At 58.6% G+C, this 20,080-nt stretch overlaps 1 protein-coding gene across 1 annotated transcript; it reads right to left on the reverse strand.

Annotated features, from left to right (window-relative positions):
* Positions 1–349: 349 nt before the first annotated feature.
* COLGALT1 (collagen beta(1-O)galactosyltransferase 1) lies at positions 350–19,091 on the reverse strand. The gene is made up of 12 exons (XM_087443587.1): positions 18,809–19,091; positions 17,524–17,634; positions 16,677–16,794; positions 12,628–12,762; positions 11,345–11,549; positions 10,072–10,191; positions 5,607–5,683; positions 5,424–5,530; positions 4,748–4,880; positions 3,365–3,492; positions 2,160–2,366; positions 350–1,996 (listed from the first exon to the last, which is right to left on the reverse strand). Exons 1-12 carry the CDS (start codon positions 19,069–19,071, stop codon positions 1,729–1,731), a joined length of 1,872 nt encoding a protein of 623 aa, XP_087299713.1. The 5' UTR covers positions 19,072–19,091; the 3' UTR covers positions 350–1,728.
* Positions 19,092–20,080: the final 989 nt, after the last annotated feature.

The raw sequence follows: 20,080 nt of genomic DNA on the forward strand, positions 1-20,080 counted from the left end.
GGGGCCGCCTCCTGGATAACCCACGTGCCCTCAAATCCTCATCTTGGGGTGTTTTCTGCGGACTCCAAACCCTGACAGGCCCCCTCCTCATCCTGTCATCTGAGACTCCACCACAGCGGCCCCACAGGGTGGAGGAAGACCGGCCCTCTGTCCTGGGCTATTTCAGGGAAGACTGACAGGGCGGCTGGCACACGGGGGCTCTTACTGAAGGCCGCCCCAGGCTCACTCCCCGGCCAGCTTCTCTCTGGCCCCTGCTTTCCTCCCACATCTCAGCCAGCAGCAGGGGTGGGGGTGAGAGGCCTGTGGCGGGGAGCAGAGCATTGGACCAAGAAGACAACGCAGACTCACATGAAAACCAACCACGAATATTTAATAAAAAAATAAGCAAGTCATCCAAGACCCGAGCCGGCGAGCAGTGGCCCCTAAGAGAGCGAAGCACCACTGGCTGGCTCTGACATTCGTTTCTGGCTGAAGGCACAGCAAGTCCTCTGGCTCGTGCTGGGGAACACATGCCCAGGCCACGGTCAGCTCCCCAGTGCAGCTGAGCCCATGCAGAGCCCCACACACGTGACCCCACCAATGGACAGAGGAGCCCCACTGAGCAGGCCGAGACCACACCTGAGATGCAGGCCAGGGAAGTCAAGCAAACAGGATCAGGAGCAGGCACGGGAGACCCAGCCCCCATTTTCACCCCCCACCCCCTCCAAGGGGGCTGGTCCAGGGGGGCTTGCCAGTGTCCATGTGGCCACTGAGACCCATAGCTGCCCCTGATGGGGGAAGAGTCACCCTCCCTTCTGGGGTGGTGGGGGCATGTTGTCTGCACAGAGCTCAGGTGACAGGGGACGAGGAGGAACCAGACTCAGTCAACCATTCTCCAACCGCACTGGGGGTCCATCAGGTCTGGTACACAGTAGGCATTCAATAAATGCCTGCTGCATGAAGACAGGAAAGGACTCATTTGTTCATCTCTGTGGCCCAGCACATGTGTGTGATCAGATGCTGAATGAACAACCGTCATGCTGCTTTGTATCACTAGTGCCTGGTGCACACTCGGCACTCTTCAGACGTATGGGGGAGAAACCAATTAAAGAGTAAAAAGCACCTTGTTTATTTCCATCCCCAGCACCGAGCTCAGCTCCCAGAACACAGCAGGCACTCAATAAATGCACTGAGCCAATAAGAATTGTCTTTGTATCATAAGTACCAGGTACATAGCAGGTGCTCAATATGTTTGAATAAATGAATGAAAGTGTCTTGTTCATCTCCATATTCCCAGAGCCTGGAATGGTGCTCAAAATACAGTCAGCACTCAATAAATACTTGAATTAATTTAAAAAATGAATGTGTATACTAGTGCCTGATTCTTGGGGGGGAATCAATAAATGCTTGATGACTGACTCAATCACTGATTGAGGGGATAATTACGCGTCCTTCACTGCCATAACACAGGAACCCAGTACACAGTAAATGCTTAAAAAGTGTTGGGTACACAGAGAGATGAATGCTGGCTTGTTCCCACCCAAGGTGGGAAGCCCTGTTCCTGGCATACAGTAGGCACCCCATTAATGCTGCCTGCGTGCATGTGATTGCTGAGCAAACGCTGGATGAACACCGCCCTGCGTGGAGAGCCCCCTGGCCTGCCAGGGACCCACAGGGGCCCAGCTGACCCTGGCGAGCACGTGGAGGCCGGGCCTGTGATGGCTGCTTTGGTGTTGTGGCTGCTGCCCCTCAGAGCTCGTCACGGGCAGCACTGTCTAGTGGGGACTGCAGCACATCTGAGTTCTTGGCCTCGCGGCTCAGCGCCTGCTGCTCCCGCATCTTCTGGGATTTGGCGCGGTCCCAGTCGGTCTTGACGTGCTCATTGTTCCACACAACTGAGGTCTCTGTGTCGCTCACATACCCGTCGTCCCCTGTGTAGTGCGTGGGGTAGACAAGCAGGGGCTCCACAGAGAAGGCGCGCAGGTTGCGGGGGGAGAAGTGGGTCTTGTACTCAGACCTGGGGGGAGGAGGGGAGTGAGGGGTGGCAGTGGGTCAGGGGAAGAGACAGATGCAGGGAGGAAGTGGTGGAGGAAAAGACACCTCCCTGGGGTCTGTGAGCCCCCCGCCCCCAGGACAGCCACACAGTGAGACCCCCGCCCACCCGCGGCAGCCCCTCTCACACTGGGTGCTTGTCGAACATGACGGGCAGGAACTCATCAACAGGCAGCATCTTGGACAGCGGCCGGGCAGCCAGCAGCTTGCGGGCGCCTTGCAGGGAGATCACATAAGCCAGCGTCCAGTAGGAGTAATCGGCCTCCACCAGGTTCCTCACGCGGGGCACAGCCTTCTCGGGGTGCTCCACTTGCATCCGCTTCCGGCCCACATAGCTGGGGTGCAGAATTGGCACCCCGTCACCCTTCTCCTGCTCGCCAGAGAACGCTAACCCAGAAAGCCAGGGATCTGGTGAGCCCATCCCTAGGGTGGGAGTGGGCACGGCAAATTTGGAGAGCAACGCGGAGGCTGGCGTGGCTGGACGGGGCAGGACCACTGGGGTCTGGGGCCCACAGGAAGGAGGGTGGGTTTTTTCCAAGGGCACTAGGGAGCCATGAGAGGATTTGGACCTGGGATGTCTTTGACATTCTCTGAGGCTGTGCCACGACAAAGGAGAGTGGGCCTGAGAGGGATGCTCTGGGTTCAGAGGGCTGTTGGGCAGTAGGGCAAGGAGGATAGTCAAGAATGAATGGGTACAGTTACTATTCACGTTAATAGCACGGTCCAGAGTCTGGGGCCTAGACCTGGATCAGAGTCCTGCACAGGGGATGGGGAGAGAGAGAGAGAGAGAGGGAGGGAGGGAGGCAGGGAGGGAAGGATGGACGGAGAGAGAAGGAGAGAGTACGAGCCAACCCCCCTATAATCAGATTCCAAAAGACTGTTCCAAAAATATGCTGGCCACACCTCACCTAGTGCTAGTCTAAGACCCAAGCTCCTTGGCCACCTCCACACTCAGCCATGCCCCCAGCTTCTGGCCATGCTCCCGAGCCCTGACCACACCCATCCCAGGCTCCTCAGCCATGCCCACAGGCTTTCCTGTCAAATCCTAGCCACACTCCACCCACTACAGAACTCAAGTCTCTAAGCCCTGATGAGCCACCCTCCCCACAGCCAAGTCCTTAAACTTCCAGGCCATCCTCCCAAGACCCTACCCCATACGCCTTAGGCCAAGCCCCAAGCCCTGACTGCTCTCAGGCCCAGGACCACGGAGCCCATCACACAGGCCACACCCCAGTCTCCTTCTGCCATACTCCTGAGAGTTGGCCCCACCTATTAACCTGCAAACGCCCTCAGGCCTACAGGGTCTAGGCCACACAGCAGACCCCACACTCACATGAGGTCCCAGTCCAGACCCTCCTGGTCCACATCCCGCATGAGGTTCATCAGGCGCCTCTTGAAGAAGATCTCGAAGCGCAGGTCATCCTCAAACACGAGCGATTTCTGCAGCCCCCGGTCCACAACCTGAGGGAGGACACCCCGCCCAGGTCACGGGGAGATCAAGGCTGAGCCCGACCCTGAAGCCAGCTCTGCCTAAAGGCTCTGGGGCAGCAGCACAGAAGTAAACGCACCCCCCTCCCCACCACTGTCTGGATCCACCTCCCTCCTGGCCACCAGCTCCTCACACACTTGGCAGCAGATGCCCCAGCCTGGCCTCCCTGCTCCTTCCCACTCTGGGGTCTGGGCCTGGGCTGTGCCCTTGACATAGAACACCCTCCTCCAAGCAGCAGCAGGCAGGATCCTTCTCACCCTTTAGGCCTCAGCTCAAATGTCATCCACCCAGGAGATCCTCCCTGACCACCATCCAAAGTTGCCAGCTGAGGACAATTCATAGCCCTGGGCCTCTCCTGTAAACACATCTCACTCGTTTTATTGTAGTTTATGTCTTTGTGGTTTATCATCAGTCTCCCCACCTCCTGGGGCTGTGAGGCCCCTGTGGGGGGGAGGGTCTGTCTTGCTGGCTGTCGTGTCCCCAGCAGGTGCTTGGCAAACGTTCCCTGAATCTTCACGACTGCCCTGAGATGGTGACTGTGTCATGTGGGGAAACTGAGGCTCAGACTGGGAAGTGCCTTCCTTGCTCACAGAGCTCACCCCTCTAAGAGGCAGGGCTGGACTTGAAGCAGGGTCCCCCGAGCTCCAGGGCCACCTGGACTCCTCAACCTCTGCCCCATGCTATCCATGATTAATCTCAGGAAAGGAGGGCAACCTGGGTGAGCTCCTCCCCACACGTCCTCCCACCCTGCAGAAAGACGTGGCATCTGGCCTCACACCTGATGGCCCCAGGTTCAAACCCCAGGCTGGTAACTTCACTCATCACAGCCTCTCCCTCCAAGGGTGGCTGACGAGCCCCCAGGCTAACGGGGTACCAACGTGTGGGGTCCGTGGTGGTTAATGTCACCATAGCTGTTACTTCTATCAGTAAGCGATGAACATAGAGTTCAGGCTCCACAGACATCTGACAGAAGCTGGGCATGAAAAGTCCTCGCCAAAAGGTCCCAGGCCTCAGATACCCTGTTCCAGGACCCAGGATCCCCCCCAGGTGGCTTCCACAAGTGCACAAAGGAGCTACCCCGCCAGGGTTCAGGTGACGCGTCAGGAGAGGCCTCCACTGAAGAGGCCCTGTGTCCTGCTGTGGTTCTGGAAGCCTGCGTGGAGTGCAGGCGATTCCCTCCCTGAGCCGGCAGGAGGCTGAGGAGGGCCCCCGGCCAGCAGAACCCACCTCCTTCCAGATGTTATAGTGGCTGAGGAAGCAGCCCAGCTCCCCCTTGGTGAGAGGCCGCCCGTGGTACGGGTCCCGGTAGCCAGGCAGCATCTGGATGCCCAGCGCCTCCACCTGGCTGGTGTTCATGGCTCTGGAAGCGGAAAGGAGGGGTCGGTGGAAGCCCACTCTGTGAGTCCACCATCAGTGCTCCCCTCCAGCCAAGCCTCCCCTCCCTCTTCCACTGTCAGCACCCCTCCTGGACCTGACGTGCCCAGGCACACCAGGGCAGTGTCCACCCTGAGTGCCATCTGCCAGCCCCTCTCTAGGCCAGACTCCCCTCCCCTCCACGGTCCCCACACCAGGGTCTAACCCACGTGCGGACCACGCTCCCCTCCCAGGCCGGACTCCCCTCCCCTCCACGGTCCCCACACCAGGGTCTAACCCACGTGCAGACCACCTTCCCCTCCGAAACCAGACTCCCCTCCCCTCCACGGCCCCCACACCCCGGTCTAACCCACGTGCGGACCACCCTTCCCTCCCAGGCCGGACTCCCCTCCCTCCACGGCCCCCACACCACAGTCTAACCCACGTGCGGTCCACCCTCCCCTCCCAGGCCAGACTCCCCGCCCCTCCATGGCCCCCACACCATGGTCTAACCCACGTGCTGACCACCCTCCCGCCCAGCCGGACTCACTTGCCGTCCACAGCCTCCACCAGCCGGCACGCAATCTCCTGTGCCCTCAGAGCCTGCAGCATGCGTGTCCGCCGGTCCTGCCGCCGCTTCAGGTTGATCATGAAGACCTGTGGCCCAGAGCCTCCGTCGCACCCTCTGGCTAGCCCCTGGTCCCGCCCCCACTCCAGGGAAGGCCTGGCCCACCTCATCAAAGCCCATCTTGTCAGGCATCTTGGTGGGCACTGAGACGAACTGGGAGGGCTCCGCCGGTGGGTGCTTCACTGCAGGGCAGAGAGAAGCCCAGGAGTCACTGCAGTCATGGCAGGGCTCCAGCCCCTTTCCAGTGCCCCCTCCACGGATCCATAGCACCCCAAGCACCTCAGCCTGGTGTTGGAGACCCTGCCTGACCAGGCGCCACCCACGACACGGGTGCTAGTCTCTCTCCCCCACCCCTACTCACTCTGGCTTTTGGCACCCCAAACTCACCCATTCTGACCTCAGGACATTTGCACATGCTGGGCCTCTACCAAGAACACCCTTCCTTTCTCCCTCCCCTCCTCCCCCGAGTTCCCAGCTAAGATGGCCTCTTGATGAGGGAGGAACATCTCCTGACCTCCTCAGGCTGAGCCGTACAGATACCTCCTCCTGGCCCCACAGTGCCTGGGCTTCTACTGTCAAACCCCCACCCTGCTGTCCGAACTCCCTGGCTCCCTGTCTGTCTCCTCTGAGCCTCCCAGGACAGATCCCAGGTCTGTCCACTCACACTGGGTCCCCAGGGCCCAGCACACAGCAGGCGCTTAATAATTACTCTGAATGAACAAAGGAATGATGGCGAGCTGTGTGACCTGGCCTTGGCTTTCCTCATCTATAAAATGGGCTAATAAATCTCTCAGAGGTTTCATGAAAAGATGCCAGGAAATCACAGGCTGTGGGTTGAACTGTGCCCTGTATAAAGATACATCAGTATCCTAACCCCCAAGACCTCAGAATGTGACCTTATTTGGAAATAGGGTCTTTACAAAGGTGATCAAGGTAAAACGAGGTCATTAGGGTGGGCACTAATCCAACAGGCCTAGGGTCCTTATAAAAATGGGAAATTTGGATGCGGAGACACACGCAGAGGGAAGACGGTGTGAAGACACCAGGGGAAGATGGCTGTGTCTACAAGCCAAGGGGCGTGCAGGATTTCAGAGTGCTCACGCTGTCCCCTTGCAGCTGCCATGAGCAGTGCTCAGACCACATCCCGGGCCCTGTCTTGGCGCATCCTGGCTTCCTAAGAAGGGCTGGATCCACAGGTGGACGCGAGCCTGGCGAGGTCCCTGCCCGCCCACCAGGCTGGCCCCGAGAAGCCCAGCACAACAGTGAGTGTAGCAGCCGCAGTGCCAAGAACAAAGGCCCCAGGTGAGCTCCAGGGACAGACTCTGGCCCTCTGTCTGGGTGAGGCCCGGAGCCTACCTGCAGCTCCCACCTTGCAGCCCAGAGCTCCCCCAGGTACACCATACCCAGGGGTTTCCTCCGACCCAGGGTCCTCCCAGCTCCTGGTCGCCCCCGTCCTCCTTGGAGGAGCTGGAGACCCCAGGGTGAGCCTTTGAGATCCAAAGACTGGGTTCAAATCCCAGCTGCCCTTTCCCTTCTCTCTCTGAGTCTCTGCCCCCCCAGTAGGGGTGTGGATGGCAACAGACCTGGCTGTGGGGTGGGGATCTCTTCACCCTTTGTTGTGGGGTGGGGGTCTCTTCACTCTCTGTTGTCAGTTCTGGGAAAACAGAGCACTTTGGGCATCCCGAAGGAGCAGAGCAATGCTGTCTTCCCAGAGGCCACGTCACAGTGATTACAACAACGTAAAACCCTCGGACCCACTATGGGGTGAAAAGCCAAACTTGCCCAAAGAGGAGTGGCCTTTGCCCCTGGCTCCTGGGAGGTGGGAGCCCTTGGAAGGTCCTGCTTGATAAGAGTGTCTTTGCTTGAAACACACACACAGATACAGAGAACAGATTAGTGGTTACCAGAGGGGAAAGGGGTGGGAGAGGGCGAAGGGGAAAGGGGCACATTTGTATGGTGATGGGTAAATACTAGACTTCTGGTGGTGAGCATGATGCAGTCTACATACAAGTCAAAATACAATGACGTACACCTAAAATTTACAGAATGTATAAACCCATGTGACCTTGATATTTTAATACAGAGTCTTTGTTGGCCTGGGACCACACTGGGTGGTGTGTGTCAACAGTGTGATTTAGGGTGGGGGTCTTGGGCCATGTGGTATCAGCTCCCCTCTGCAGGGGCTGGAGATGGAGGTCAGCCACGTGGGCAGTCAGCCGGGTCTGCATGTATGAGCCCCAATAAAAACTCTGGACACTGAGGCTCAAGGAGCCTCCCTGGATGGCAGTACACCATGTGCGTTGTCACACATTGGTGCTGGGAGAAGTGCTGTCCCCATGACTCCATGATGAGGGGACAACCAGAAGTTCCGTGCATGGAACTCTCTTGGACGTCACCCCATGCACCCCGTCCCTTGGCTGACTGTGTCCTTTCCCTCGTAATAAACTACAACCGTGAGTATAACAGCTTCTGTGAGTTCTGAGTCCCTTTAGCGAATTATCAAACCTGAGCATGGTCTTGCAACTGGTGTGAGAAGTGAGGGCGATCTTGTGGAATTTCCTAACTCACACCCACTGGTGCATGTCTGGAACTCTCTCGCACGCCCTCCACGTCCCTCAGGAGAATGGTAAAGTGACGTGACACAGCCCAGAGTGGACAATCCTGTGGCTGAATGCCTTCATGGAACACTATGCAGCAAGGCGTGGGAGCGAGCCACAGCCACACACAGCAGCCGTGACGGCACAGACGGGATGCTGAGTGAAGACACCGCACACCGGAGTGGCACACGGTGCGATTCCACTTATGTGAAGCACCAAACGGGCAAAACCTATCAGCTGATGAAGTCAGGACAGGGGAGCCTGGCCCACAGCTGACGATGAGGGTGTGAGCAGTCACGCTGCTGTCACCCTTCCCGCCGTGTGCCGGGACTCAGCACAGAGGAGTCACACTGAGTGGGGTCACGGGGCCGCTGGGGAAGATGCCCTGGGGCCACGAGCAGGTGGGGAGGGATGCGAGCTGCGGGGTGCCCGGACAGGGGGCAGCACTCGGAGCTTCTCTGCAGGGCCGATGCTTCGTCACAAGAAAGATTTTCGAACTCATGAAAAATCATGCACAGCCTGGTCCGGGGACCCACACATGGGTGGGAGAGAACAGGCAGTTTTCATGCGGACCACGAGGAAGGACCTGCACAAACGTCAGAAACGTCCAGACCCTCCCCCCGTCTGCTCTGTGTGCTCTGCTTTGGCCCTCGAGAAACGGAAAATTCACGCCCCTGTCATGTCTGAGTTTATAACAGCAGCATGAACGGTTTCCTGACTGGAAATAACAATAGAAACGTGAAAATTTAAACTAGGACAGTAAACCAGGAAAACTATGGCAGCCACAGTGATGCTTCTCAGGGTCCAGCCCCTGAAGGGTGCTGGTGACAGGCAGGGACCCACCTCTTAGGACTGCGGCCCAGGAGGGTTGCGGGCTGGGCCCAGGCATCTACGTGTAACAGACACGTAGGGACTGGGGGGGCCTCCACCCTAGTGACCCTGCAGCTTCCAGGCGTCACCTCAAAAGACCCAAAAGTCTCCCCAAACCAGAGCGCAGGGTGCTATTCCATCTTCAGCCACCAGGGGGAGACACACAGAGAACCTTCTAGAAGCAGGTCAGAGTGGGACTGAGCCCCAGGCAGAGGCCTGGCCCTCCCAGCCCCTCTCCCTCGGTGCAGTGGGAGGAAAGGCCTTCGCAGGCACGCACATGGCTGTGCAAGCAAGGCCCACAGGGGAGCAGACAGAGACCCTGGCTGGGAAGAGCCCCTCCTCAAACAACCCCGAGGGCAGCTCAGCCCTCTGCACTCCTCCCACCTCAGGGGCCCACCAGAGGGACGGCTGCTAGTCTCACAGCTTATGGATTTACTTACATAGTGTTAGAAGAACATAAGCTAGCAACTGCAGTAAAAACACGTAGTTTCCTTTTTTAAATAAATGTATTCAAGTAAAAAAAAAAAAAAAGATGTCTGCTTAAGATAAATATTAAATAAATAGTGGGTCTGAGGTGTGGAAAAAGCCTGAAATGGCTGTGTCCCAGACACTGCCCGCACCTGAAGGTTCCTCAGTGAACACCTCTGCCTCCCTGCTCCCACACCCTCCATGGCCCCCAACTGCCCCTGGGGAAAAGGCCCGCTCCTCGGCCTGGTGTCTGAGGCCCCTGCCCCGGCCCTGCCTGCCGGCCCTGCCCAGCTCACTAGCCCCATTCTGCCCTGCCAACCTTGCCTGTTCCCTGAGCTCACGTCCCCTCCAGCCTCCCAGCCTTTGCATGCGCTGCTCCCTCCGGCTGCAATTCTCTTTCTGCTAACTCCTATTCACCCTGCACCTTAATGCCACCTCCTCCAGGAAGCCTATCCTGACTGTCCCAAGCACACCACACATAGTTGCTTGCAAGTCAGCACTCCAAGAGAGCAGGACAACCATCCACCTTATTCCCACCAGGTCCCCAGGGCCCAGCCAAGGGACCGGCCCCCAGCAGGCGCTGGATCAGTGTCCAAGGGAGGGCTGTGAGAGGGCCCAGAGAGGGGCGGACTCACCCATGACCTCCAGCTGCACGTGCAGGAAGCTCTCGGCCTCGTCCTGGAGGGTGCTGTGTGCCCGCAGTGGCACAGGCAGGAAGCCGTACACCTCCCTGTTGCACACGTACATCTGCACCTCTGGGCCAGGAGACAGCGGTCAACACCGGGGGCAGAGCAAGGCAGCCACCCTCCACCTGCGCAGGGAGCGCCAACAGCCTGCTATCCCCAGCTGCCCGCGGAGGCCCCTCAGCGCTCCCCTGGGACGCAGAGCTGGGATGGAGCCTCCGCAGGCAGGCAGCCTACACCCTGCGTGCTCCCGGGCCGCACAGAGCTGGGCAGTCAGAGATGTCCAGACGTCGCTGGGCAGGATGGAAGACTCTGGAACCCTTAAGCGCACTGCACCACGCTGCCCTGGTCCCTACAGGACTCCGCAACATAGCAAACGGCAGATAGTGAGAACAGCAAAGGCATGGTTACGCACGGAGAGGGGACACAGCCCAACAGGAGGGCAGTAACGCCACCTCCTCCCGCACCTGCCCTGTTCCAGATGGCTCACATTTTTATAATGAGGACATATCAGTTTTTAACGTGAAAATGATTTCCATTTTAATTGGCTAACTTTCCCATAAAGGGCCAGATGGTGCACATCTTCAGCTTGCGGCGCCTGGCTCTGCCACCGGACACGAGAGCACCCTGACAAGGCTCACATGAAGGGGCGTGGCTGTGTGCCAACGAAACTTCACCTATGGGCACTGAAATTTGAATTTCAGCTAATTTTCAGATGTCACAAAATACTGTTCTTCATTTTTTTTCCAACCATTTAAAAACGTAAAAACCATTCTGAGCTTGTGGTCTTACAAAAACAGATGGTAGGCTGGATTTGGCTTAAGGGCCACAGTGTGCCCGCCTCTGGTTTAAAATAAATGACAAGTCAGCACATGGCTGTGTTCTCTTTCTCTTTTAAACGTTTTTTTCCCTAATTATCCAATTAATATACGCTCAACTACAGAAAACTGGGAGAGTATAGAAAAACGTTGAGATGGAGATAACCTTCAATAAATAGGTTTTAAACAGCTGAGGAGCAAAGCAACCCGCAAAGCCAGGGCTGGAGAGAAACTGGGTCCTGGGGACGTCATCTGAACCCCCGGATAGAGCCACACCTGAAGCCATCCCTGCACCCTGCAGTTTTGGTTCTGTGAACCTTCTGTGGGCTCTGTCTGAACCTGCTCAGCACAGATCCCGAAGAACCAGCCAGACGACGCCCCATGATGGCAACCTCCTATGGGCTCACCTGCCTGCTTGCAGGAGAAGGCGAAAACAATGATGTCGTCGAAGGCCCAGGTGTAGTCCGGGTGGGGAGGGTAGAACGCCAAGTTCCTGGAGGCCGCCTTCCGCAGGTCAATCAGGAAGGTCGAGTGCACCATGGGAACCGCAAAGCAGCCCCGGCGGTCCCGTTTGCGGATGGGGATGTAGGCGGGCGTGCGCTTGTAGTAGCCCTGTGGGGGGTGGGCAGTCTTACATGGGCCCTAACGGTGAGGCTGGAGGCCCGCAAGATGGGGGCCGGGAACCCTGGAGAGCAGGACCGGGCGCCAGCTCCTGTCTGCCCTGGCATTTCCCGAGCCCCGGGCTCGGGCACAGTCTCCCCCAGGGCCTCAGTGACGGGCAATGGCAGGTAAACAAAGGGGGACAGTCGCCCACTAGCAGACCCAGCCCAGCCCCTCAGCCCAGAAAGGCAGTGTCTGAGGGAGAAATTAAACAGCCGGAAAAGGGACCAGACATTTGAGATCCTTTGATTTACACAGAAGTTGAACGTCAGAAGCGTGACTTCAAGGAAGTGGGGAGGAATCTTTTAGAAGAGTTTTAAAAGCTTCTGGAATAATCTAGAGTTGGCCTCTCTTCCTCGTTCCCTTTAGAAATTGGAATTGTTAGCGTATAACACTTAAATTTATGGAACATATTTTAAAAAATAGAAACCACTGAATTTTAAAATGGTGAATTTTATGCTATGTGACTCGAACATCAATTCAAAACAAAAAGACGAGGAGACAGGATGGGACAGAGTACTGGCTCCAACACCCACCCCTTCACTCCCTCTGGCTTTGCCTGCAACCCCACCCTCAACCCTGGAGTGGGACTTGTGGCCCAGGCCTGGCCAATCACAGCCTGGTATGTTCCTGGCTGCAGTAACTGGTTCAGGGGTAAGAGGAGAGACTGGACAAGGCCAAATTAGAGAGGATTCTGGCTGGAGGCTGCTGGGATCATTCCCCAGGAGTCTGAACAGGAAGCCACCCAAGGGATGGAGGAAGACAGGGCTGTTGTTTGAACACCTGGATCAAGCTGTGCCTGAAGTCCCATCCTGGCACCACTTCCGAGCTGTGTGAGCTTAGACAAGTCACTTCCCCTCTCTGTGTTTCTGTTCCTGCCTCAGTAGTGAGGGTTGGGGGGTAGAGAACACAATCGTGGACCCTCTCTCAGGGAGCTGTTTAAGGATCATCACGATGGTGCTGTAAGTATGATGAGAAGTTAGACTCCAGCCACAGCCCCTGGGCCCCGCCCTCCCCAACAGCCGCTGACCTGGGACGTCATGCCACACCAGAAGTTGGAGTACGCGGCCCGGGAGTCCAGCATGGGGGCCACCACCGTCTTGTTCTCGGCGATGAGCAGGGTCAGAGTGTCCGGGTTGAGGAGCAGGTTGTCCGCATCCACAAACTGTGAAACACCCGACACAGCGTCAGTGTGGGCCGCAGGAGCGACCTGGCCGAGGCCGGAGCGACTGGGGCGCGGCTGGGGCCGGGGCCGGAGTCCTGGGCTCGGAAGGCGGGGCAGCACCCGCGGCCCTGGAAACCGCCTGGCTCCTCCACCGACAGCGCTGCCCTCAGTGCCGAGCCAACCGCCATTCACGCAACACGAGCGGGTCCCAGACGCGGCGCTGGCGAGACACTGGCCGTGGCAGTGGGCGCCGCGTGGCTGCAGGTATGGAAACCTGACAACAGCAGTGCCGTCGATGAGGAGGCCGGGCGGGGCGGGCCCCCTGGGGCAGCGGCTGGGGGAACACACCTTTTTCTCTGTGAGTTAGAGGCCAATTAAAAGTTCATAAAAATAGGATCTTTACATAACCCTCTTTTATTTTTTTCTTTAACACCTTGAATGTTGGGGTAAAAAGATGATAACCTGTTTGTTGCAGCCTGGAGGGAAATTCACCAACCCAGGAACAGTGTCACCACCGGGGGGGGTGCCTGCTGGTCCCCCCAAAACAGTGTCACCAATCCCTTCCAGAAAGGACAACCAGGATGTTCTCTCGGCCATGTTGCTTATCCCACAAACTTGGGAACGAGCCAGGAGTCTGGCAGAGGCAAGTCAGCTAAAGAAATTCTGGCCCCGCCTGCTGCAGACTGAGGCACCCACTGCACGGCCCACCTATCGGAGATGTCCAGCACAGGCAACTGAAAACCACGGCACAGAGATGGCTAGGTCAGGCCGTTCCCGTCAACCGGCCTGGGAACACGCAGGTCACAGCCTATTACAGAACTATTAGGACGTGGGGTTTTTTTATTGCATCTGGTCCACAGATATGCTTTCTGTTACCCATGTGGCACTTTTGGAACATCTGAATCACTGGTCGTAAACAACAACAAAAACTAGAATTCCAGCCTTCTCCGGCAACATGGGACGGCTTTCCCACACGGCAACCCTCAGCTGGAGACGGGAGGCGGCTGCCCCCTGGGACGAGCCGTGCGGTGTGTTATGCTCCCTCTCCCTGCCCAGCCTCTGCGGACGTTTGCATTTGCGACCTTTGAATACACATGCAGTGCAAACAGCCAGAACAGTCTGGCAGTTCCTCAAAAAGTTAAACAGAGTTACCATAGGACCCAGCAATTCCACTCCTACATAGAGACAAGAGAACCAGCAACAGGGACTCAAACGGACCTCTGTGCAGCACGTTCACAGCAGCACTTTCCACAGGAGCCACACGGCGGAAACGAGCCAAGTGTCCACCGACAGACGACGGACGAGCAGAATGCAGTTCCAGCCACACAGTGGAATATCACTCAGCCATAGCAAGGAATGAAGCTCTCACACACCCGAGCATGGGCATGAACCTCGAAAACCTCATGCTGAGTGAGAGAAGCCAGACACAAAGGCATCATGCGGTAAGACTGCATCTATGTGAAACGTCCAGAACAGGCAGACCCAGAGAGACAGAAGCAGATCAGCATGGCCACAGGCTGGGGAGGGGGACGGGGAGCGACTGCTCAGGGGGCCGGGGTTTCCTTTGGGGTGATGAAAACTAGCTCTGGAACTAGATAGAGGCTGTGGTTGCATAACATAACGAACACACTAAATGCACTGAATTGCACACTTTAAAATGGTTAATTTTATGTTCCGTAAACTGCACCTCAAGTAAAACACAAAAGGCAGCCAGAAAGCAAGAATGTCTGGGAGGCAGGATTACAAGGTTTGCAGTTTGTTTTCCTTGCCTAAGCTCCTTATTTTTTCTTGTATATTTTCTTACAAGTGACACGCACAGTGTTTATAAAAAGAGGCCCTTTTAATAACCATTTAAAAACACTAGACGAACGACTTCACGTCCGCGTGGACTCTCGGAGCCCCCGTTACACCACCACGTGGTTCGCCAAAGCTGTTCAGAGTTTTGAACCAGCACCTGGAGTTCCACCCACGTTTGCTGAGGGAAAAATGTGAAAACCAGCCGACCTCAACCGAAAGCAAAGCCCAGGGGGGCGGGCCGGCACTCCTGTGCCCCTCTCTGCCTCCCTGGTTCCCAGACCCCCGCCCTCCCAAAGTCTCCACCTTCCCATCTGTACAATGGTCAGAGGAGGCACCAACCACAGGCTCCCGGGAAGAACCTGCTCCGTCCTCCCCGCCGGCTCACGCAGGGACGTGGGGCCCTCCCGGCACCCTCACATCCAGTCCCCAAGCAGGGCCTGTCCCCTCGGCCTCAGAACACTTCCTGAACCCGCCTGCCTTTCTCCACAGCCCCTGCCCCATACAGGCCTCCACCCTGGCTTCCTGCTGCCCCAACTCCTGCCCCGACGGGCCCTGCTCCCCACGGCAGCCACGGGAGCTTCTGAAAATCATAAATCAGAACACAAGCTCCTTGGCTCACACACCCACCATGACTCCCCACTACCCTCACAGTAAGAGCCAAATCTCTCCCCCAGCCTATGCAGTCCGGCCCCCACCCACCACTTCAGCATCATTCCCTCCGTCGCCCCCTCCGTCACTCCAGTCCAGCCACGCCGGCCTCCTTGCCGGGCCTTAACTGCCCCACGCTTTCTCCCTGTGTGTCCCCTCTGCCCCAGACGCTGCACCTCAGCTCCCCAAGGCTGGCTCCTCTGCTCCTTCAGGTCTCCGCCAGGACCCCTCCTCAAGGTAGGCACCCAGACTCTGCTCGCTCGCCACCCCGCCCTGGTTATGCCGGCTGTTTTGGGTTGAATGGTGGCCCCCAAAAAAGATACGTTGAAGTTCTAACCCACAGCCTGTGACTGTGACCTTATCTGGAAACAGAGTCTTTGCAGACATCATGAAGATGTGAGTTAAGACGGTCACGCTGGATTAGGGTGGGCCCCGAATCCAATGTCTGGTGACCTCATGAGAAGAGAAGAGACACAGAGAGAAGGCATGTGACGAGAGGCAGAGACTGGAGTGATGTGGCCACACGCCAAGGACGCGTGGAGCCCCAGAAGCTGGAAGAGGCCAAGAAGGACCCTCCCTGGAGCCTTCAGAGGGAGCTCGGCCCCGTGACACCGGGACTGCAGACGCCCAGCCTCTAAAACCGAGACAATAAGCTGCACCCCCCCGCCGCGGCACAGACGCCCCAGAACACCGATACGCCATCCGAGGCCTCTCTGCCGTTCCCCCGGCGCCGGCTGCCTGCCTTCCACTGCTTCCTCACTCAGCTCTGCTTGCTCTCTCGCCAGGCCCCTCTCCCGGACACTCGGAGGAGGGGCTCAGCCTGCGCCCGTCCCCACTGTGTGCCCAGGGTCTGGTGGGAGGAGGGCCCCGGGAGGGGCCTGCAGATGTATGTCGACTGATGAATAAAGGAGGTCCAGTCCCCAGCCGGGCCTGGCAGTGCCAGGCTGGCGTTATTGCGTCCAACCTCCAGAGCAGCCAGCCTGGCGGCGCCGCCCTCCCCGCCCGCACCAGAGAGGGGCTCCTAGGTCAGGGGGCAGGCTGAGGAGCTCGCAGAAGGCCTGCGGGCATGTGTCCCAACATTACTGCGTTCAGCCTCAACGTCCCCTTCCTCCCAGAGGCCACGCAGGCCCAGGCGGAGGAAGCGAAAGTCAGGCCTCAGCGGTCCCAACCCCCCTCCTGCTTCTCTCGGAATGACCCAGAGGGCATCACCATGGGGCGTGCAGAGCCGGCAAAAAAGGCGGAGATGACCCAAGTGTCCAACCACAGCGGATGGCTGGGGACCAGCCTGACGACCAGAACCTCCTCCACCAACCGGCTGTGTCACCTCCAACAACACACTCCCCTCCCAGAGCCTCAGTTCCCCCCCTGTAAAACAGGGTTAAGGATGGTCCCCGCATCCTGCTGCCCCGCCTTCCCTCGGACGCCCCAGGCCTCTGGCCGCAAGCCGGGGCTGGCCGGTGGGAACTCACCAGGATGTAGTCAGCCCACATGTCCCGGGCTGACTTCAGAGCCGCCTGGCGCAACTTCATGACGTGCTCGTAGCGGGAGTCGGACCAGTGTTTGAGGCCCTCCTCATCTGGGTAGGACCTGTGGAAAGGCAGCCGTGATGGGGGAAGCGTGGGGCACTGGCCCAGCACCGGCTGTGGGGGTGGTCAAAGAGGGCTTCCTGGAGGAGGGGGTGTGTAAGCTGGATCTGAAGGCAGAGAAGAAGCAAGAGGAGAAAATAGGAGGGAGATGTGTCCCTGAGAGGCAGGGGCACAGAAGGTCCAGGGGTCCCCACTACTTTTTGCCCAGAAGGAAGAAAGCCCAAGGCAATCTGTAGGGTAGAAAGCTCAGAGCACCCGAGAGGGAGGAAGGGGCCGCTTATGCCACGCGAGGACGACCCTGAGGGTGAGGGGGAGCCCCACTGGGGGAGGAGAAGGAAATCTGGAGCCTGTCCTCCCAGACTCAGAATCTGGTCTGGGCAGCGGGTGGGACAGAAATAAACCCTGACAGGGTGAAAGGACCCCGGGGCAGCTGAGGAGCAGAGCTGGTGCTGGGGCGAGAGTGAGAGGGCACAGCGGCGGGCATCCGCCAGGAAGATGGGGAGGGAAGGAACTCCAGGCAGAGGGAAGGGCAGGGGCAAAGTCCAGAGGGGGATCATGGCCGCTGGGGAAGCTGAGGGCCGCTCAGAGGAGCCGGAGCCGGCGATTAGGGCTGGAGAGTCAGGGGCTGGGGGCTGGGGTTCCGTGCCAGGACCACGGGGAGTCACGGGGGGTATAAGCACGGGTGCAGACGAGTCCCGCCGCGGGGCTCCAGGAAGAGCCTGGCGCTCACCTGGGCTCCTCTGCCGGCCGCCACTCCACCGAGTGGTACAGACTCTTCACGGCCACCAGCCATTCCCGCAGCACGGCCGACGTGTTGTCTGAGTTGTGGTCTGTGGCCACCCTGCAGGGGGAGGGGGACAGTCAGCGAGGTTGGGGAGACTGAGGCAGGACCAGGCAGCAGCAACGCAACCTGGGCTCCACACCCTGCTTGGCCGCCATCAGCTACACAGCCTGGGGCAAGATGCTTCCCTCTCTGGGCCTGTTCCCTCATGTGTACCTCAGAGTGAGGGCAGGACCCATTTCACTCTGCAGTCACGGGCAGAGGGGATTAGACAAGCTAATTGTGGAAAAACACTTTAGACACTATTAGTACTACTGAGCATTTAGGATCTTACAACCACATTAGAACTAAATAAGCGAGAATTAATAAACATACACATATGTCATACACCTCCCCCTTCCTCGATTCTCTCCTATGAACAACACCACCTTATGGCGGGCTGTGATCACTCTCTCATTCAACAAACATTTCTTAAGCACCAAGCCTATGTTGGATTATCTGGGCTGGGGAATCTGGGGTGGAGGGAAGAAGGACATTCGGGAGTGGAGTTTGAGGAGGGAGCTGAGGGCTGTTCTCCAGGTGAATTGTTAAGCAGACAAGGAGAGCAGGGATGACAGTAACCACCACCACGGGTCCGGTCACTGGGCGTCAAGCCCGCGATGCCAGACCAGGGCTTCACACCCATTAACTGTGTTATCTTCACAGACAAACCAACCCGAGTTATATTAATACCCCGGTTTTCCAGATGAGGAAACTGAGGCAGCAGCGGGGAGGTCATCAGTCAGGCTTGTTCGCGGCTCTGCCCCGTCCCCCTTCCAGGAAGGATCCGCTTCCCCCCTCGGCCATCTGGTTCCCACCCCACCGGCCCACTCCGGTCAGAAGGCAGGGAACCAAGGCAACAGCGAGAGCAGGAAGACTCCCCGTTAGCGGAAGTGCAAAGCGGGCCGTGGCGAGGCCCAGCCGGGGCTCCAGGCGCCCCTTCTTTGGAGCTGTGTGTGCTCCCAAGGGGGTAGGGGTTAGTCCCGGGCAGGGAAGCCCCGCCCTGGCTGGCACGCGTGGTCCCGGATCTGCCCTAACGGGGGGCCAGCTGGCAGGGCAGGGGCCCGACACACCCTAAAGGGGCCCGCAGGCAGAGCGCCTGTCCGGGCCGCCCTAACGGGGCAGGGGGACAGGGGGCAGGCAGAGGGCCCGCCCGGCGGGGGCCGCAGGCCGGCGGCGGGCCGCGCGCGCTCACCACAGCGCCGTGCGCTCCCGCGGGTGCCGCAGCCGCTCCAGGGCGCCCAGCGTGGCGGGCAGCGCGTGGGCCGCGTTGCGCGCCAGCAGCGCGATGAGTACGCGCGGCGCCTGCAGCGGCGACTCAGGGCTCCAGCGCTCCTCGGGGAAGTAGGCGGCGGCGCCCGGCGGGCCCCCCGGAGGCGGCAGCGCCAGCAGCAGCAGCAGCAGCGAGGCCGGGAGCGGCCGCCCGCGCCGCCGGCACGCGCGTGGGGCCGCCGCCATCGCGCCACGCGTTGCCTTTAAGCCGCTTTTCTGCCGGCAGACGCCGACCGCGCCTTAAAGAGGCCGTCGGGGCCCCGCCCCTGCCGCGCGCCTTAAAGGGGAGGAGAGCGCCCGGCGTGAATCAGCCGTCAGGGCCCGCCTCCCAGGGCCCGCCTCCCAGGCCCCGCCTCCGGACGGCCTTAAAGGCACAGAACGCACGGAAGCCTCCAATCGGACGTGGCTCCATGCCTTAAAGGTATCTGGGCTCAGAAGCTGCCGTGCCTCCGGGCGACTGCTCCCGCCGAGACCCCCACCCGATCCGCTGTCCAACTTCCATGCGTACAGGACCCGAGTTGTGTCACCAGGCGGACCCGGATACTTAGGACCTGGTCTGGGACTGGAAAGATCTGAGCCTCAGTTTCCTCGGCGGCAACCTGGGTTTTACCATCCTGGTTCCTACCTCGCTGAGGTGTCCTCGGGGGTTGTTGTGTATTAAGCACACGGGCCCCGGCGTCCCCAGACCTGGCTTCAAATCCAGGCCCCCTGGGCTCGTTGTGTGAGCCTCAGTTTGTCCACCTGTAAAATGCGGTCACGACCGACCCCGCAGGGTTGGTGTGCAGATGGAGCCGATGACGCTTGAACGTGCTGGACGTTCCCATAGAAATGCTACCAAGGGGTTGTTTTCCAACACTTTCATGTAGTTTCTGATTGATCGTTTTTGTGTCATTCTTAAAACATAGGTTTTAAGAATGATGCTCAGATGTATATTTATGAACGTGAGTGGTGTAGGGAGACTCAATATTGTAGAGTAAAATTCAGGGTACAGGTAGTGTGTCCTCAGGGTGTGCAGGGGCAGTAGGGCGAACATCAGGAAAGTTGAGGAAAATCTCATTCTCCTGGGGGACGCTGAGATCCCCAGGGCGGAATAGGAGGAAACCGTCTCCGTGGAGCGTGCATGTCCCCCTCTGAAACCTGAACTGAGAAGAACATTGGGGAAATCCCTCCGGAACCTGCTCCGGAAGCAGCTGCA

This window comes from Ceratotherium simum, chromosome 18, assembly GCF_057802395.1.
Source record: "Ceratotherium simum simum isolate JZ-2026a chromosome 18, ASM5780239v1, whole genome shotgun sequence".
NCBI lineage: Eukaryota > Metazoa > Chordata > Mammalia > Perissodactyla > Rhinocerotidae > Ceratotherium > Ceratotherium simum.